General features: G+C 43.7%; 1 protein-coding gene across 1 annotated transcript in view; it reads right to left on the bottom strand.

Annotated features, from left to right (window-relative positions):
• The window catches only part of GIPR (gastric inhibitory polypeptide receptor), a 582,639-nt gene that overhangs the window by 477,221 nt on the left and 89,408 nt on the right, over positions 1 to 16,010 (bottom strand). The window contains exon 3 of the mRNA XM_069643058.1: positions 6,502 to 6,598. Within this exon, the coding sequence (XP_069499159.1) occupies positions 6,502 to 6,598 (97 nt within the window). The remainder of the gene's footprint in view (positions 1 to 6,501; positions 6,599 to 16,010) is intronic.

Genomic DNA, 16,010 nt, shown 5'->3' with positions numbered 1-16,010 from the left:
TTTGGATGCAAAGAACCTGATATCAGGCCAAGGGGCCCTTCTCAGGATGATTGTGGTCCCCCATTCAGACCTGAATCTACATGCAGGAACTATTGAGTTGTTGGTGAAAGCCATGGAGGTGAAAGGAAAAAGGACCTTGCCAACAGAGTTGCAGCTATGAAGTTCTCACTTTGCAGTTTGAAGATAAAAGTGGCTGTACTTAAGGACAGTCTCTTGGCACCTGCTCAATAAATCAGGAATTGGGCTATTGTCATAATTCCAAAGTTGGATACTAAAGATGTGTTTTGGAATAACTGGTAGCGGGGAGCCTATTGTAGGGTGTTGGGTATCTCACAGGAGGGTGTGTCCAATTTAAAGCCTCCTCCTCCCCTTTCGTCTTGAGCAGGACTTTCTTAAATTCTGAAAGCTCCCCAAGACTTTCCTCTTTACCTTCTCCTTCCCTCCCAATCTCCGCTGCTAATCTCACAGTTGCTTGTTTGGTGTTCAGGGCCTTTGTGCATCCTCGGGGCCCTGGCCTCCCACACTGAATCGCCCCCAGCAAATTAGATGACAATCATTGCTGACAATCACTGCTCTCCATTAGTGTGGCCAAGATACATTCTTGAGTATGATATTACAGAAATGGAGTGTGATATTCACCAAAATATCTCATTCTGTATCACTCCAAGTTCTTACAGCATAAGGTCAGATGTTTAACTGTCTCTACCCCTTCTATGCTACATAGTTGACATCTTCTGTTATTCGTGGATCTGTTAAACCATTTTCCTCTAACTTCCATTATAGATAATGTGTTCAATTTGAGACTTAGATAGACCTGTCTAATTTTATTGTTGGGAAATGTATATACATTTGGTGGGAGTTGATAGAAACGGTGAGCATGCATAAGATATTCCTTTGAGTAGGCATTGGTGCCAAGACAGTAGAGTTCTGTTCAGACACAATGTGCATTAATTGCCTTTTGTACCATTAATTTATGTCCATGTAAATCGGTGACAAAATCAGGGGATGCGAGATAGTTTGTCAAGTGGAGGTTAAGCCACTGTATTTGGCCAAGGGTAGTTCTTTCATGTTTCCTAATATGAAGTAAAAAAACAGCCAGAAATGAATGTATCAAGGTATTTGAGTTGGCCGAAAGTTATTCTACTATACAAATTCAGAATCTGTTCGATTTTCATAAAAATGTATCGAAATCAGCCCAAAATCGGCATGTGGATACTTAGGCGATATCTTTTGCAAACACGTAAATAGGTTCTTAATATAAAAATGTCCAAGGTACACAGTGCCGTCTGCTTTTTTGGTCCCTTTATCTCTGTCCATATGACATGATCGGTGACAATTTTAATGTACAAATGTCTATTAGCGGTTTCAATGCCTATCCGCAATTTCTCTTAGAGAAAGTCCTTAATCCACCCAGATATTGCTGAACACATTAGACATATTCAAAATGAGCATTCCATGTGAAAGCATTATCAATATGCATCCCAATAAATATATAGCTTCGAACAATATCTACCATTGATTGATTAATGGTCGGATTGTATTTTTGAGTTTAGTTATTGCCATTAAAGACCATAATCTACAAAAGAGTGTTCATTTGAATACTGTGGTATAGGGTTTAGTTGTTTCTGTAGCCCAGATGGCATGCAGTCCAACAAAGGAATGTCCTCTGCATAACCAAGCAACTGTAACCTCAATGACCCTATTTTAGGGGGTAAACACAGGGCAATATTAGTGCTTAGTTTAGCTGAGCAAGGTATCGATTAAATAGTGTAAGTGAACGCACACAACCCTGTTTTAGACCAGTGTATGTTGGGATACAGTCAGATAATAACCTGTGTCTTTTTATGAGAACTGAGACCATAGAGTTTTCATGCAAAGCAATAATCATTCAAAGCAGTCCCATCGGAATCCCCAATTTACATCGTTAAAGCCATAGTAGGGAGCAGTTAATGGTAATAAATGCAGCGCTGAAATCGATACATGCCACATATACAGGACTTTGAAAACAGTCTCTCGTCCATTCAACCGCAGTTACTAAGGGAAGGATGCTAGTTATTCTGAACCCAGTTTGATATATGGGTAAAATGGATGTACCTTAGACCATGCATCATGCATAGACAAGATCAGTTCTGTCCCCTCATTTATGGATGGATACAAGAATGCTATGTCGCCAGCTATCTGGTAGCTTACCTAATTCAATAATGTATTGATATAATTAGTGAAGTGGGTGACCCCAAGTAAATACATCTTGCTTCATTAGGGTATGACTCAGGTCATCAGGTCTGGGTGCAAATGAGCTACATAAAGTATTAAGCTCAGTGTTTCAGGAATATACCTCTCCCAGCGTTGCTTAAAAGTACCAATGTTGAATATGTGTGTTTCTCCATAAGGCATGATTGTTGTTATCATGGGTAATACTGACCATTTCTCACCATTGCCTTTGATAAATGAGCCATTTCTGGACTTTTATCAATGTTTGATATATGCTCTTTCTTTGTTTACATTATCTGAATATCGGCCGGCAGAGACCTACTCATGATGTTCCAATGTCTTTTCTAAGTAGACATTTAGCTGCCACGAGGTTCACATTTTACTTATGTCCATGGGATTTGAGGTTACTATTGGTGCAACCTTGCCTGCTGTTAGTTTTTAATTTGCGTGTGGTCATCGGATTAACTACAAATTCAACATACATTGTATTGTGGTATTTGTAACGCGCACCTAACAAACTAAATCGTAACTGGGCGCAGATGTTTCACTTGACATTTGTCTGTGAATGGTCCACTGGATCTTATGAGAATTACTTAGCAAAAATACTCTGTCAGAGGCTTAACAGAACAGATAGGTTTTTACAGCCTTCTGGAAAACCGAGAGGGTTTTAATGTCGCAAATTTCTCTGGGTAGTTTGTTCCACGCTTTGGGCCCGTAGACTGAGAATCTGCGGTCCCCTTTGTTCACACATTTAGTGCCTGGTATGCGGAGCAGATTTTGGTCTGCCGAGCGCTGTTGGTGGGTAGGAATGTACCTTCTGATTTTATCTGATAGGTATGTTGGTCCTATCTTATTCACGCCGTTGCAGACCAGACAGAGGACCTTAAACTCTATTCTCTCTTTTACAGGCAACCGGTGCAGGGCTTTTCTCAAGATAGAGATTGAGGCTGATTTTTTTGCCCTGTACACCAGTCTGACTGCTGCATTTTGGGCCAGCTGCAGTCTACGCAGTTGGTAAACTGGAATACCCAATAGCAATGCGTTACCATAATCTAGCTTCGAATTAACCAGAGTACCGATAACTACCGCTCTATCCTCATTCGCAATAAAAGGTAGAATCTGTCTCAGTATACGCAGTGAGTGGTATGTTGCCTGCACCTTCACACTCACCTGAGCTCCACTTTCCATATTGTCCTCCCAGATACAGCCTAAACTCTTAATTATTTTGGAGAAATTCAACTGCGTCCCCAATAGACAAGGGGGATGCAATTTCTCCTTCTATATATGATGTTTTGAAATTCCATAAATTCCTTATATTTGCTCATTATGTTATCTAATACATGTGGTACAGTTCCCATACAGTACAGAGTGCTCCACAGCCACCCATTCCTAGATGGCTGCTGCCAACAGCCAGGAAGATGCCATGTGACGAGCGCAATGATGCGTGGAGTCAGGCCTGCAATGACAGTTCCTTTTTTTAAAGGCCTGGTTGTGTCACACATCGGTGGAGGTTTTTTCTGTCAACAGTGTTTCCTCCTTCTAGAATGTTCACCTGGGTTGCCGCTTGACACTTGGGGTTTCTACTCTCACCCATTGTCAAAGTGGAGGTCCAGGACGACCGGCCTTATCTCCATTGCCCATCTCAAATGACAAAGAATCAAGAAGGACCGGGTGGTGAAAACATGATCAGTCTAATAGGTTGAGTTCTGGGCCCAAGTGCCATTCACCCTTCACCCCTTTGAATAAACCCTGGTGAGATATTATCAATATGTTGTGCTGTCCATCTAATGCAATTTTCTCTCTGATTGCTCTCCAGGAGATCAGTTTTATCATAGTTTAGCTCAGGTGATTGTGTGCCCATCTCATGAGACTCTGAGAATTGTTAGTTTCCTCCCAGGGACAATAGTCAAATCAATGGCATGTCGTAATTCATCTGCTTTTGCCTTATTGAGCGTTTTGGATGCAGATATTATCACTATCATTTCTTATTTTCTTCCCTTGTATAATATTGATGATCCGATTGTTAAAAATACTTTGCTCCTTATTCATGCACATAGTTTGGTTTTTTGTGATTAATGTTTACACTCATTCATTTCAGTTTAATTTCATATTTGTAGAGATTGTTTTTAGTTTTCGATTCCCAACTAACCAATCTATGGTTCCAATGTATTCCACACAGCAGTGCTTGAATGTCCATTTCTTCCTACTCTCCCCTCACTTACAATACTTTATATAATTATAATTGTTTTTTTATAATGCTCTTAATACTGAAGAGGTTTGTATGCGCGGGCCCAGGATTCGAACCTGTGGTGCTCTGAGTCATCTTTTTTCCAAGACGAGCGCATTGCCACTGAGCTGTACTACCCATGCCATATATAACAACTTTTTCAAATTAGATGACTTGGTGTACTCTTTTGTACCAGCCTTTAACATTGGGAGATGCTTCATGCACTTTCATAATATCTTTACTTGCTAATATAATTAATTTGAACCACAACCTTTCTTTGGAGGCTGTCAATCGGCAGTTTTCCCTACCTTTCCCCAGACAACTCTTTTTGAAAGTGAGGTTGTTTGTGAGCCTGGGACGTGCCAATTTCAGTTTAATTTTGTCTCAGCAAATCACATTTAACAATCAGTAAATGTCCCACCATATGTTTACAGCTGTTCCAGACATTAAAAGAAGTGGTTGACGCCCTGTTAAGATTGGCGCTGGATCCGTGAAGAAATTCACTGACATCTTGTTGGTGTTGGTAAATGAAAGGTCAAGACACTCAGAGTGTGTAAGTAGTCTTGATTTAATCTACACGTAATTGCCAGTGGTTAACTGGGCACGTGTAGTTCTTGCTCACATGAGGAAAGCCAACACGTGTTTCGACCGTAGGTCTTTATCAAGGCTGTGCAATATGTGGTGAGGTGCAAGTGTTTGGTGACATGGTAAGTTACAGTGAATCATCGCGACGTAACATGTTGTAAGACATTGATGAGTTGCAAATCACATTCACGATTCATATATGCATTGTGATTAGTGCAGGGAGTGGTGTTGTGACAATGGTAACATGTACATGTAGGATTATAAACAAATAAAAATCATTTAAAATCCGGGCTAACCAACCTTTCTATTCTTTCTAGTTTTCTTTCTTGGTGCACAAACTCGCCTTCTGTACAAATTAAACCAACGGGGTTTATATAAATGATTTTTTGCAATTCATCAATGTCTTACAACATGTTGCGTCGCGATGATTCACTGTAACTTACCATGTCACCAAACACTTGCACCTCACCACATATTGCACAGCCTTGATAAAGACCTACGGTCGAAACACGTGTTGGCTTTCCTTATGTGAGCAAGAACTACACGTGCCCAGTTATCTACTGGCATATACGTGCAGATTAAATCAAGACTACTTACACATTCCGAGTGTCTTGACCTTTCATTTACCAACACCTACAAGATGTGAGTGAATTCTTTCACGGATCCAGCGCCAACCTTAACAGGGTTTCAACCACTTCTTTTACCTTCACACTTGGGAATCTGTGAGCTTGTCCCAATGAAACCCTGTACTCGGCAGCAGGAATAACACAGGCCTTTTTGAGATCCAAATCAACGCAGCTATACGCCTTTCCTATAAGCTCACAACAACCAATTCTGTTCCAGACATTACTACTCTTTATTTGAAATGTATATAGTGTATCCACTAAATTACATAATCAATATTATGTGAAATATTGTTTTAGCAGTATGCCTGTTGACCTTGTAATTTAAAGTAAATATCTTAATTTAAAACGTTAACGTTAGTCTCTTTATGCTATTCCCCATATGTGTGTCCTTGTCCTTTCTCATACAAAGTGACACACAATGTCTTTGGCTCAAATGAAATGTCAATGATTTCTCTATTCAATCTGATCAGTGCTTTGAAGATACTTCATGTAGGGTTTGCGAGAGTAAGGTTATTGTGGGAAGGGGTTTTCTGAGAGCTTGGTCTAGACAATAGGGGGATCATTGTTATACACCCCTGTCAGGATGTTGAAAATAGGGTGGTTGATTTCCTTGTTTCTTTACCCAGCTAGGATGCTGGTTGTGTATCAAGGACTGATTGTGTTGGACTGATATACTAAGTGTGTTCGTGGCGATAAGCATTATGGTCTCTTTCTTGGTTGTACAAAGAAGATTGTGAGCACTTACTTTTGAATGCTTACAAGGTTTTGGAGCATATTGGCTCTTGCTTTTTAATTGAATGCTGTCAGGCATTAGACAGAGACATTATTTATTGAAAATGTTAATTTGTTTACCTGCCGGGTAGGGATCTTCTGCCATCTTCATCTCACATTCCATCTGATATTTCTGCCATTCTGAGACGGTGTCCTCCACTGTCTTTCCATGTGATCCCTGAAAGACATTGTTAGTGAGATACATCAGCATGTCCGTGTCAACAAACATGCAACAAGATGTCTGACAAGAGTAAATGTCCAGTAACGCAAAATGGACAACCAACTTTAAGCATACGACCCACAAATATGCAATCAAAACTCTGTAAGGCCCACAGCAATTTCAACACGGATGTCAAGTTACTGAGTGATAAATGGAAAACGGCATCATACACCTGCATTCTGTGCTTAGATTCACAAAAAGCTGATGCAAAGAGTTAACTCGACACACACACATATGTAGAAGGAAGTGAGTAGGCCCAAGAGACAGGGTGTGCGATAAACAACAGAGAAGCATTTATTACATAGAGAAAGCATTAATAGATAAGAGCAACAAACATGACACACCAGTAGTAGGGCTAGTTCACTTTGTGACATGAGATAGGTAGCAACCAGCCAAACACATACACTGAGATAGGTGCATTCTTAGATAGGTCACAAGCCATGAATGGAAAGGCAATGATAGAATAACATAGGGACAACGCTCAGCCCTAACCAAATACATACACGCACACACGTTAGCACAGACTAGAAGAAATGAGAAACACATCAGGTAGTTAGGAGCGTGTAGAAGCAACACTAAGGAGAAAAGAATCTAACACACAATATGTATATATGTATACATATGCATACATTAACGCTCCATAGGTATCTAAAAAGTAGTAGGCTTCAAGATGGAAGGAAATACATGAGCCATTTGAATAGCAGGCCTCAAAGATGGTTTTACACAGCAAAAGCAGTCTGTTAGAGGCAGAGTGTGAGGAATGCGTAGGCAAGGTCAGCAGCCTTGAGCATGGTGTAAAGTTGCACAGCGATTGGTTAAAAAGTAGGAAGTGAAGCCCTTTCCCAGGCACAGCACAAGGAAACATGACCTAATCAGATGTTGCTACCAGCAGGGTCTTCAAGGAAAGGGGGAGAATGCCACATAGGGATTGGCTGCAGAGGAGAAGGCTCAATCCGAACACACACATTCAGTAAAAGAAACATAACTAAAAAAGGTTTTGCCATGTTCTTAAAACTAACAAAATACAAGGTCACAACCCTGGTGAGAATAAGACTACATGCAGAGATATGCACAGGACGGAATCATTCAAATAGGAGAAGAAAATCGCCCCCTGTAGGGAAATATCCACATAGCAGTGGAAACACATACAATGGATAACGTGAGCCCCCAGGCCAAAGAGAATTCAGTTCAGAGGCCATAGCTCAGCACAGAATATGCACTAAAGGTTGCACATCGATTAGGATACTTCCATGAATAACAGAAGTGATTTTGGTAATAGGCTGCAGGTCTATACAGAGATAAAAACACAAATAATTCCAATAGATGTACCGTCCCAGAGCAAGGGGTCTAAGAACATTCATTACATGCGGTCATCCACATAACTATGGGAAAAGAACAAGAGAAGCTACATCTTTCCAATCAGAATAATATGCTGCTGATTGACGCAGTTCGATGGGTGAGAATGGTAAGATAGTGCCAAAGTTTAATTCATATGCAAATAGGATGCAAAAAACACAATTGTTGCCGCACTGTCCACACCTCACAAATTCATTGGTTAACAGTGACCGAAGCGGCCAACCCCAGAAGGGCCAAAGGAGTTCCACCAATTGAAAGCCAAGGATAAAGTGCAGCATAATAAAATGATGATTGTCCAATCATAAGTCTGGGAAACTAGATGGTACCACCATGAAAACATTATTGTGATGTGACTAACAGAATGGTCACGAGGTATAGTATGGGCCAATAGGGATATGCACTACATAGATTCCCCTATAGAGGAATCTTGATTGACCAATCAGCAAATGGTATTTCTAAAGCGTTCTGAAACAATGTTTTGCGGTGTCACTACTTTCTACTATAAAACACCACCATTTTGTATTGTTGGTCAAATTATTTTTTTTATTATTCCTGATCGCGGTTGCATGTAATAAACCTTAAATGTCAGAGGACTAGATAGGGGCAGCACTGGGAAGTCAGGTGAGTCCCAATCATCCTTGTAAAGGGTGCACCTGCTAGATCCTGGCTATTCAAGCAGTCTGCAGAGGTATCCAGCAGATTTTGTGAACTAAAGACCACGGTGTAAGTCTTTTCCAAGAGTTTGATGATCATTGTTCTAAATCTATTAGAGATTCACAATTTCCGGAACCACAGAACCCTCTTCTTCTCTGGATCTGACTACTCCATTCCTTTTTAAGATGAGAAAACAAGCAAAAAGTGTTATGTGGAGGTCCTAGACCATACTGCTTGGAGCTGGAGCTGTCTGTTGTATTCCCTTTTGGCACTGTGTTGCGTCATGCTCTCTCAAGTAAATTTGGTTTTTATGTCAAGGACATTGCCTCTCTTGCTCCCTCCTTGGCTGAGTTCTGTATCCACTCTTTTTCTACTTCCCTTCAGCCTTCATGCACTCCCTTGTACACCCTCTCTGAGAAAAGCTGTCCGTGGAGGCTTCCTGCCCGGCTAACTACCGCCCTAGCTCCACTACCACTTTCTTGCGTAAACTCCTGGAGAAGTTGGTCATCTCCCAACGAATCCATCACACTGAATTGGTTGGCTGCCTCCATGACCACCAGTCTGGCTCCAGAGCAGCCAGAGGCACAGAACCTGCCCTCCTGAACACCTGTGATAACTTGCTCTCAAACCTCGACTCCAGCACTCCTTTTATAATAATTATAATTGGTTATAAATGCTTAATACCCAGAGGTTTCTAAACACGGACCCGGAGATCGAACCTGTGTTGTTCTGCATCACCTTTTTTTCGAGATGAGCGTGTTGCCCGTGAGCTAGCCTCCCAGGTCTGAGCTATCCTCCTTCTGCCCCTATCCTCCTCGATCTGTCCTCTGCCTTTGACATGTTGAATCATTTCATCCTCATAAATCGGCTCCGTGATACCCTGGATATCATGGACCGGGCACTGGACTGATTGACTTCTTTCCTCTCGAATCGGCTTTCTCAAGTGCAACTGGGCCCTTTTCTATCCTCTACTTCACTCTCAACCTGCGGTGTCCCTCAGGGCTCTATCCCCTCGCTGTGGCTTTTCAACATTTACCTTGCCCCCCTGGCCCACTTGATTTCCACCTTCTCTCCTCATTTCCAGTGTTATGCTGATACACAGCTCTCCTTTAAGCTTCCTCTTCTCCTTCCTCTCTCATTCCCAACCGTCTGACTGCTTTGCTGGCATGCCGCATTGCTAATGATCTCTTCCTTAATGCCAGTAAGACTGAGATCCTTCTCGTTGGGACTCTTATCCCTCCTTCATCTACAGTCTGTCCACTCTACTTAGGCCCCTTCCCCTCACCATGGTGTGAGGCTACAAACTTAGGTGTCATCTTCGACTCCTCTCTTTCCTTCTCTCCTCATATCGCTGACCTTGCCAAGAAGGCTCACTATCAGCTCCAGCTCCTCAGAGGCATTGTCCCTTTCCTCCCCTTTCCCCAGAAACTCAATGTCTGTAGAGGTCTGGTTCTCTCAAGGCTTGACTACTGTACTTGACTACTGTAACAGCCTCTTACTAAATCTACCTCCCTCCTCCCTTGGTCCTCTTCAACTAATCCAGAATAGGACAGCAATTTATCCTTGGCCTCAATCCCAGGGACTGCATCTCTCCAGCCCTAACATTTCTCCACTGGCTACTGGTGGTTGCAAGGATCAAATTCAAGACCCTTTGCATCACCCACAAGGCTTTCTGGGGCCTATGACCTCACTACCTCCAACTCTCTCTACCTAAATACCTCCCTGCTAGAGTCCTTCAGTCCTCTAGCCCAAATTCTGCAGATCAGAGATTTTTTTATCCAAGCTGAGAGTGGGGGATGGATCTCTCTTTTCGGAAGGTGCCTCCCTTTGAAACGGCCTCCCTGCCGCTCTCTGACTTGAGCCGGATCTCCTTAAATTCCCTAAGCTTCTCAAGACCTTCCTTTACTCATCCTCCTTAACTCTCCCCTCCCAGTCTCCTCCTGCCGCTGTGACTGGTTGCCTGTGCTCCCTTGTGAGTCTTACTGGGGTCAAGTCCTCCTTCGACCAGTCTTCCCCTGCATCCCTTCCTACTAGCACTTGCCCTCGGGCACCCTTCCCTGACTAGCCTTCTGAGGTTGGTCCTCCCCAGTCCTTGCACTTTGTCCCTGCCCCCTGGTTTTCCCCCTTGCACTTGCCCTCCTGGGCACCCTTTGGCACCTGCCCAGCCATGGCCTGCTCCCTCCAGCACTTCTCCCCATCCACCCTCTGCCATCCCTTCCTCCTGACCTTTCTCCTCCCCTTTTATACTGCACTTGCACGATCCGAATGTCACGAGGCGTAGTACGACAGTGATTGTTGTTTTTTTCCTCTGTCCCCCTGCCCCCTCCCCCATTATTTTGTCTTGTGGGTCCTAGAAATTGTTTTTGCTGTATGGGCGCCATACACATATTCAATAAATAAAAGAATTAAAAATGTGACACTTTCAGCTCCGATGATTACACTGGCTGAACACTGGTTTCCAATACCTATTCTAGAAACTGCACAGTGTCGAAGCTGAAAGTATTTTGTATTACTGATAGTCCTCTGACCAAACGTAGGCCACGGGTACAGCAAAACCGCAGCCAGAACTATGAAGATGGGGCATTGAAAAGCTTACACAGCTGTGCCTGGCTTGCACAAACATGACCTTAGTCTTTGCCCGGGGTGCTGATACAACCAGTGATGCATGCAGCGGCACCTATGAAGGTGCATTTTTGCCACCTGAGAACCATGTGGGTACCAGTCACCATATCAGGCCCCCTTACGTGCAATGGAATGGTCATTTGCAGATGTGGCTTATGTCATGTGGGTGGGGGCGGAGAGGAACTGTACATGCCTTTCATTGTGTTGTAAATACATGCCCCAAAAGGCCAGATGATGTTCTGTTAGGAAGCTCATTGCTAATGCAACTGACTAAATGTATCTTACTGACTTTTACGTATGAACCTCATTGTGTACAACCCTGGAGATTGTGGGCTTGGGACATTTTTTGGGGAAGGGGATATCCTGCCAGTTGCCTTGCTTATTTATGAAGAGCTCTATGGAAATAAAAGCTGACTCTGCTGCCTGGGTTGCTTATTGGATGTATTGCCAGGTTTGGACAATAGCACACGTCTTCCATGGTTAGCCCTCAGCGACCCCTAATGTTGACCAACAAATTGACATCAGAGTGTATCTGCTTCCTTCTAGATTTGATGCCAGGTTGTCTTTACCAGTAAACATCCTACAGAACTCTTGGCCAGTATCAGCTAGGAATGCTCAACCCTCAGCAGCCAAATTGACCCCTGCCATTGGCCATTTGGTCTTTTTAATTGTGGTGCACAGAATTCCATCTTCTCCAAGCATTATATATTTTGGGTCCAAGAATTACCAGTTGTATACGTCAAGGGTTCAGTGCCATGCCATGGTCACGTGGAAAACCTGGATTTTGAACCCCACTGCAACTGATGTACCCCTTCATCCTTCCAAGGTCAGTACAATTTGTACCTTTAAAATTGGTACTGATACCCGAGCAGTTATTACAGAGGATGGAAGTTCATGATGTATGAAAACCTTATATTATCACAGAATTAAATGAAAAATGTCCACGTACTTTCGGAAATCAAATGATGAATAAAATAATGCTAGGGCCATGCTTGATGAATGAAGCAGTAATGTTATGTTATGTTATTTGGCATTCATATAGCGCCTTATGTATCATTGGTATGATCTCAAAGCGCTGGTAGGTTGAACGCCCTCGGGAACCGTAGTTCAAGTCAGTAGAGAGAGAGAGAGTCATAGGATGCGTGGGTGCACCCGATATGTGTGCAGCCGGTGTGGCAGTTGCATGATAGCTGCTTCTTAGCGGTAGCTGTGGTGGTGGGGCGGTCAGTTGTATGTGTTCAATTCTGGAGGGTGGACACCCAGATTGATTTCTGGCTACGTTATGCCTGAGGAGACGCATAAGCTAGCGTTGTGTTCTAGCTGTGTTTAATTAGGATGATGAGGAGTATGTGGGGGGTGTTAGTATGAGAACAGCTATACCGAATGTGTCATAGTATCGCTGTGTTCTAATTGAGTGGCGGTGTATAGGAGAGAGTAAGCGTGGTAGTGTGAGGGGTGGTTATTAGTAAAGCGCTTGAGATTGAGTACTCCATCTATGCCATCTATTCTATCTGTTTTATTTACTCTGTCTGTTCATTCCACTTCGTCTGTTCATCCATTTCATCTGTTACATCTATTTAATCTAATAGTCCATCCTATCTCTTCCATCCACTCGACCCAACATCCATATGGTCCATTTCATCCGTTCCGCAGACGCATTTCGTCCTTCTCATCCGTTTAGTGTGTTCTATCCGTTCTATACTTCCTGTTCATTTGATCTGCTCTATGTGTTCCACCCACTCGACTTGTTCCATCCGCTCTATCCGCGCCATCCGCTCCATCCGTTCCATCCGCTCCACCCGTTCCATCAACTCGATGTGATCAGTCCACTCCCTCTGTTTCATCCACTCTGTCTTTTGCATCCACCCCTGTCTGTTCCATCCACTCCGTCTGTTCCATCTACTCCATCCACTTCATCGGTCGCATCCACTCCACCTGTTGCATCCACTCCACCTGTTGCATCCACTCCACCTGTTGCATCCATTCCACCTGTCACATCCAGTCCATCTGTCCCATCCACTCCATCTGTACCATCCACTTCATCTGTTCCATCCACTCCATCTGTTCCATCCACTCCATCAGTTCCTATCTACTTAATTTGCTTCATCAACTCCATCTGTTCCATCCCGTCTACTGTATCCGTTTCATCCACTGCATCCGTTCCATCCAATCGGTTCACTCCATCTAGTCCATCTTTTTCATTTGTTCCATTCATTAAGTCTACCCATCCTTTCTATTTGTTCAATCGGCTTGTTCGTCTCATCCGTTCAATCTACTCATCCGTTCTATCCGTTCAATCCCTACCATCTACTCTGTGTGTTCCTTCCACTCCATCAGTTTCAGCCACTCCATCTGTTCCCTCTAATCCATCTGTTATATCACTCGTCCACTTCGTCTGTTCATCCACTCCCTCCGTTCCATCCAATTCATTCACTCCATCCACTCCATACACTCCATCCACTCCATCCATTCCATCCATTCCATCCATTCCATCCACTTATTCACTCCATCTGTTCTGTCTAGTCCATCCGTTCAATCCACTTATGCGTTCTATCCACTCATCTACTCCATCTGTTCCATCAACTCCATCCACTCTATCCGTTCCATCCATGCCATCCGTTCCATACACTCCCCCTGTTCCATCCACTCCCTCCGTTCCATCCACTCCCTCTGTTCCATCCACTCATCTATTCCGTCAGTTCCATCCACTCCGTCGGTTCCATCCACTCCGTCGGTTCCATTCATTCCGTACACCCCATCCGTTTCATACACGCCCTCAGTTCCATACTCTCCATCCGTTCCATACATGATCGATCTGTTCGATGAAGTCTGTCTGTTCCATCCATTTCATCCACTCTGTCCGTTCCGTCCACTCCATCTGTTCGATCTTGTCCATCTGTTCCATTCACACCATCTGTTCGATCTACTCCATCCGTTCCATCCACTCTATCCGTTCCATGCCCACCCCATCCGTTCCATCCTCAGCCCATCCGTTCCATCCCCACCCCATCCGTTTCATCCCCACCCCATCCGTACCGTTACATCGGTTCCATCCATTTCATCCCCTTTACATCTGTACATCCTTGTTACATCCGTTCCCTTTGTTACATCCGTTGCCTCCACTTCATCCACTTCATCCGTTCAATCAACTGCATCTGTTCCAACCACTTCATCCGTTCCATCCACTTCATCCATTTTCTTCCCATCCCATCTGCTCCATCTGTTCCAACTTCCATTCGTTCCATCTATTCCTTTTGTTCCATCTATACCATCCGTTCCATTAATTCCAACCAGTACGTCCGCTCCGTGCCATCTGTTCATCTGCTCCATCCACTCCATTCGTTCATTCTGACCAGTATACTCGTCCAAACAGCTCTCCGTTCTATCCGTTTTATTCACTCTATTGGTTCCAATCACTCAATTTGTTCAATCCGCACCATCTGTTCAATCTGCTCCATCCGTTCTATCCATTCCATCGGTTTTATCCACTCCATCGGTTCTATCCACTCCATTTGTTCCATCTGCTCCCTCGGTTAAAATCATTCACCATTTCCATCCATTTCATTCCTTTATCCACTTTATCCATCCACTCGATCCTTTCCACGAATTCGATCTGCTATTCCGTTCTATCCACTTCTTCCGTTCCATCCACTTCATCCGTTCCATCCACTTCGTCTGTTCTATCCGCTTCGTCTGCTTCATCCGCTCCATCTACTTCATCCGTTCCATCCGCTTTGTCCGTTCCATCTGCTTCATCCGCTCCATCCGCTTCGTCCGTTCCATCCGCTTGATCGGTTCCTTCCACTTCATCCGTTTCATCCGCTCCATCCGCTCCATCTGTTCCATCCACGTTACGTGTTTCATCCGTTCCATCCATTTTAACTACTTTATCCGTTCCATCCACTGCGTTCATTCCATCACTTCATCTGTTGCCTCCACTTCATCCACTTCATCCGTTCAATCAACTGCATCTGTTCCATCCACTTCATCTGTTCCATCCACTTCATCCATTTTCTTCCCTTCCCATCTGCTCCATCTGTTCCAACTTCCATTTGTTCCATCTATTCCTTTTGTTCCATCTATACCATCCGTTCCATTAATTCCAACCAGTACGTACACTCCGGTCTATCTGTTCTGTCTGCTCCATCCACTCCATTTGTTCATTCTGACCAGTAGACTCGTCCAACCAGCTCTCCGTTCTATCCGTTTTATTCACTCTATTGGTTCCAATCACTCAATTACCATCTGTTCAATCCACTCCATCCGTTCTATCCCTTCCATCAGATTTATCCACTCCATCGGTTCTATCCACTCCATTTGTTCCATCTACTCCCTCGGTTCAAATCATTCACCATTTCCATCCATTTCATTCCTTTATCCACTTTATCCATTCACTCGATCCTGTCCACGCATTCAATCCACTTCTTCCGTTCCATCCACTTCATCCGTTCCATCCACCTCGTCCGTTCTATCCGCTTCGTCCGCTTCATCCGCTCCATCTACTTCATCCGTTCCATCTGCTTCGTCCGTTCCATCTGCTTCGTCCGTTCCATCCGCTTCGTCCATTCGATCCGCTTGATCGGTTCCATCCACTTCATCCCTTTCATCCGCTTCATCCGTTCCATCCACTTAATCTTTTCCATCCGCTTCATCCATTTCATCCGTTTTATCCGTTTCATCCACTTCACCCGTTTCATCCACTTCATCCGTTTCATGCACTGCATCCGTTTCATCACTG

This window comes from Ambystoma mexicanum, chromosome 2p, assembly GCF_040938575.1.
Source record: "Ambystoma mexicanum isolate Mex_15411 chromosome 2p, UKY_AmexF1_1, whole genome shotgun sequence".
Classification (NCBI taxonomy): domain Eukaryota; kingdom Metazoa; phylum Chordata; class Amphibia; order Caudata; family Ambystomatidae; genus Ambystoma; species Ambystoma mexicanum.
The sequence above is the reverse complement of the archived record's forward strand: the minus strand, read 5'-3'. Positions and strand labels throughout refer to the sequence as shown.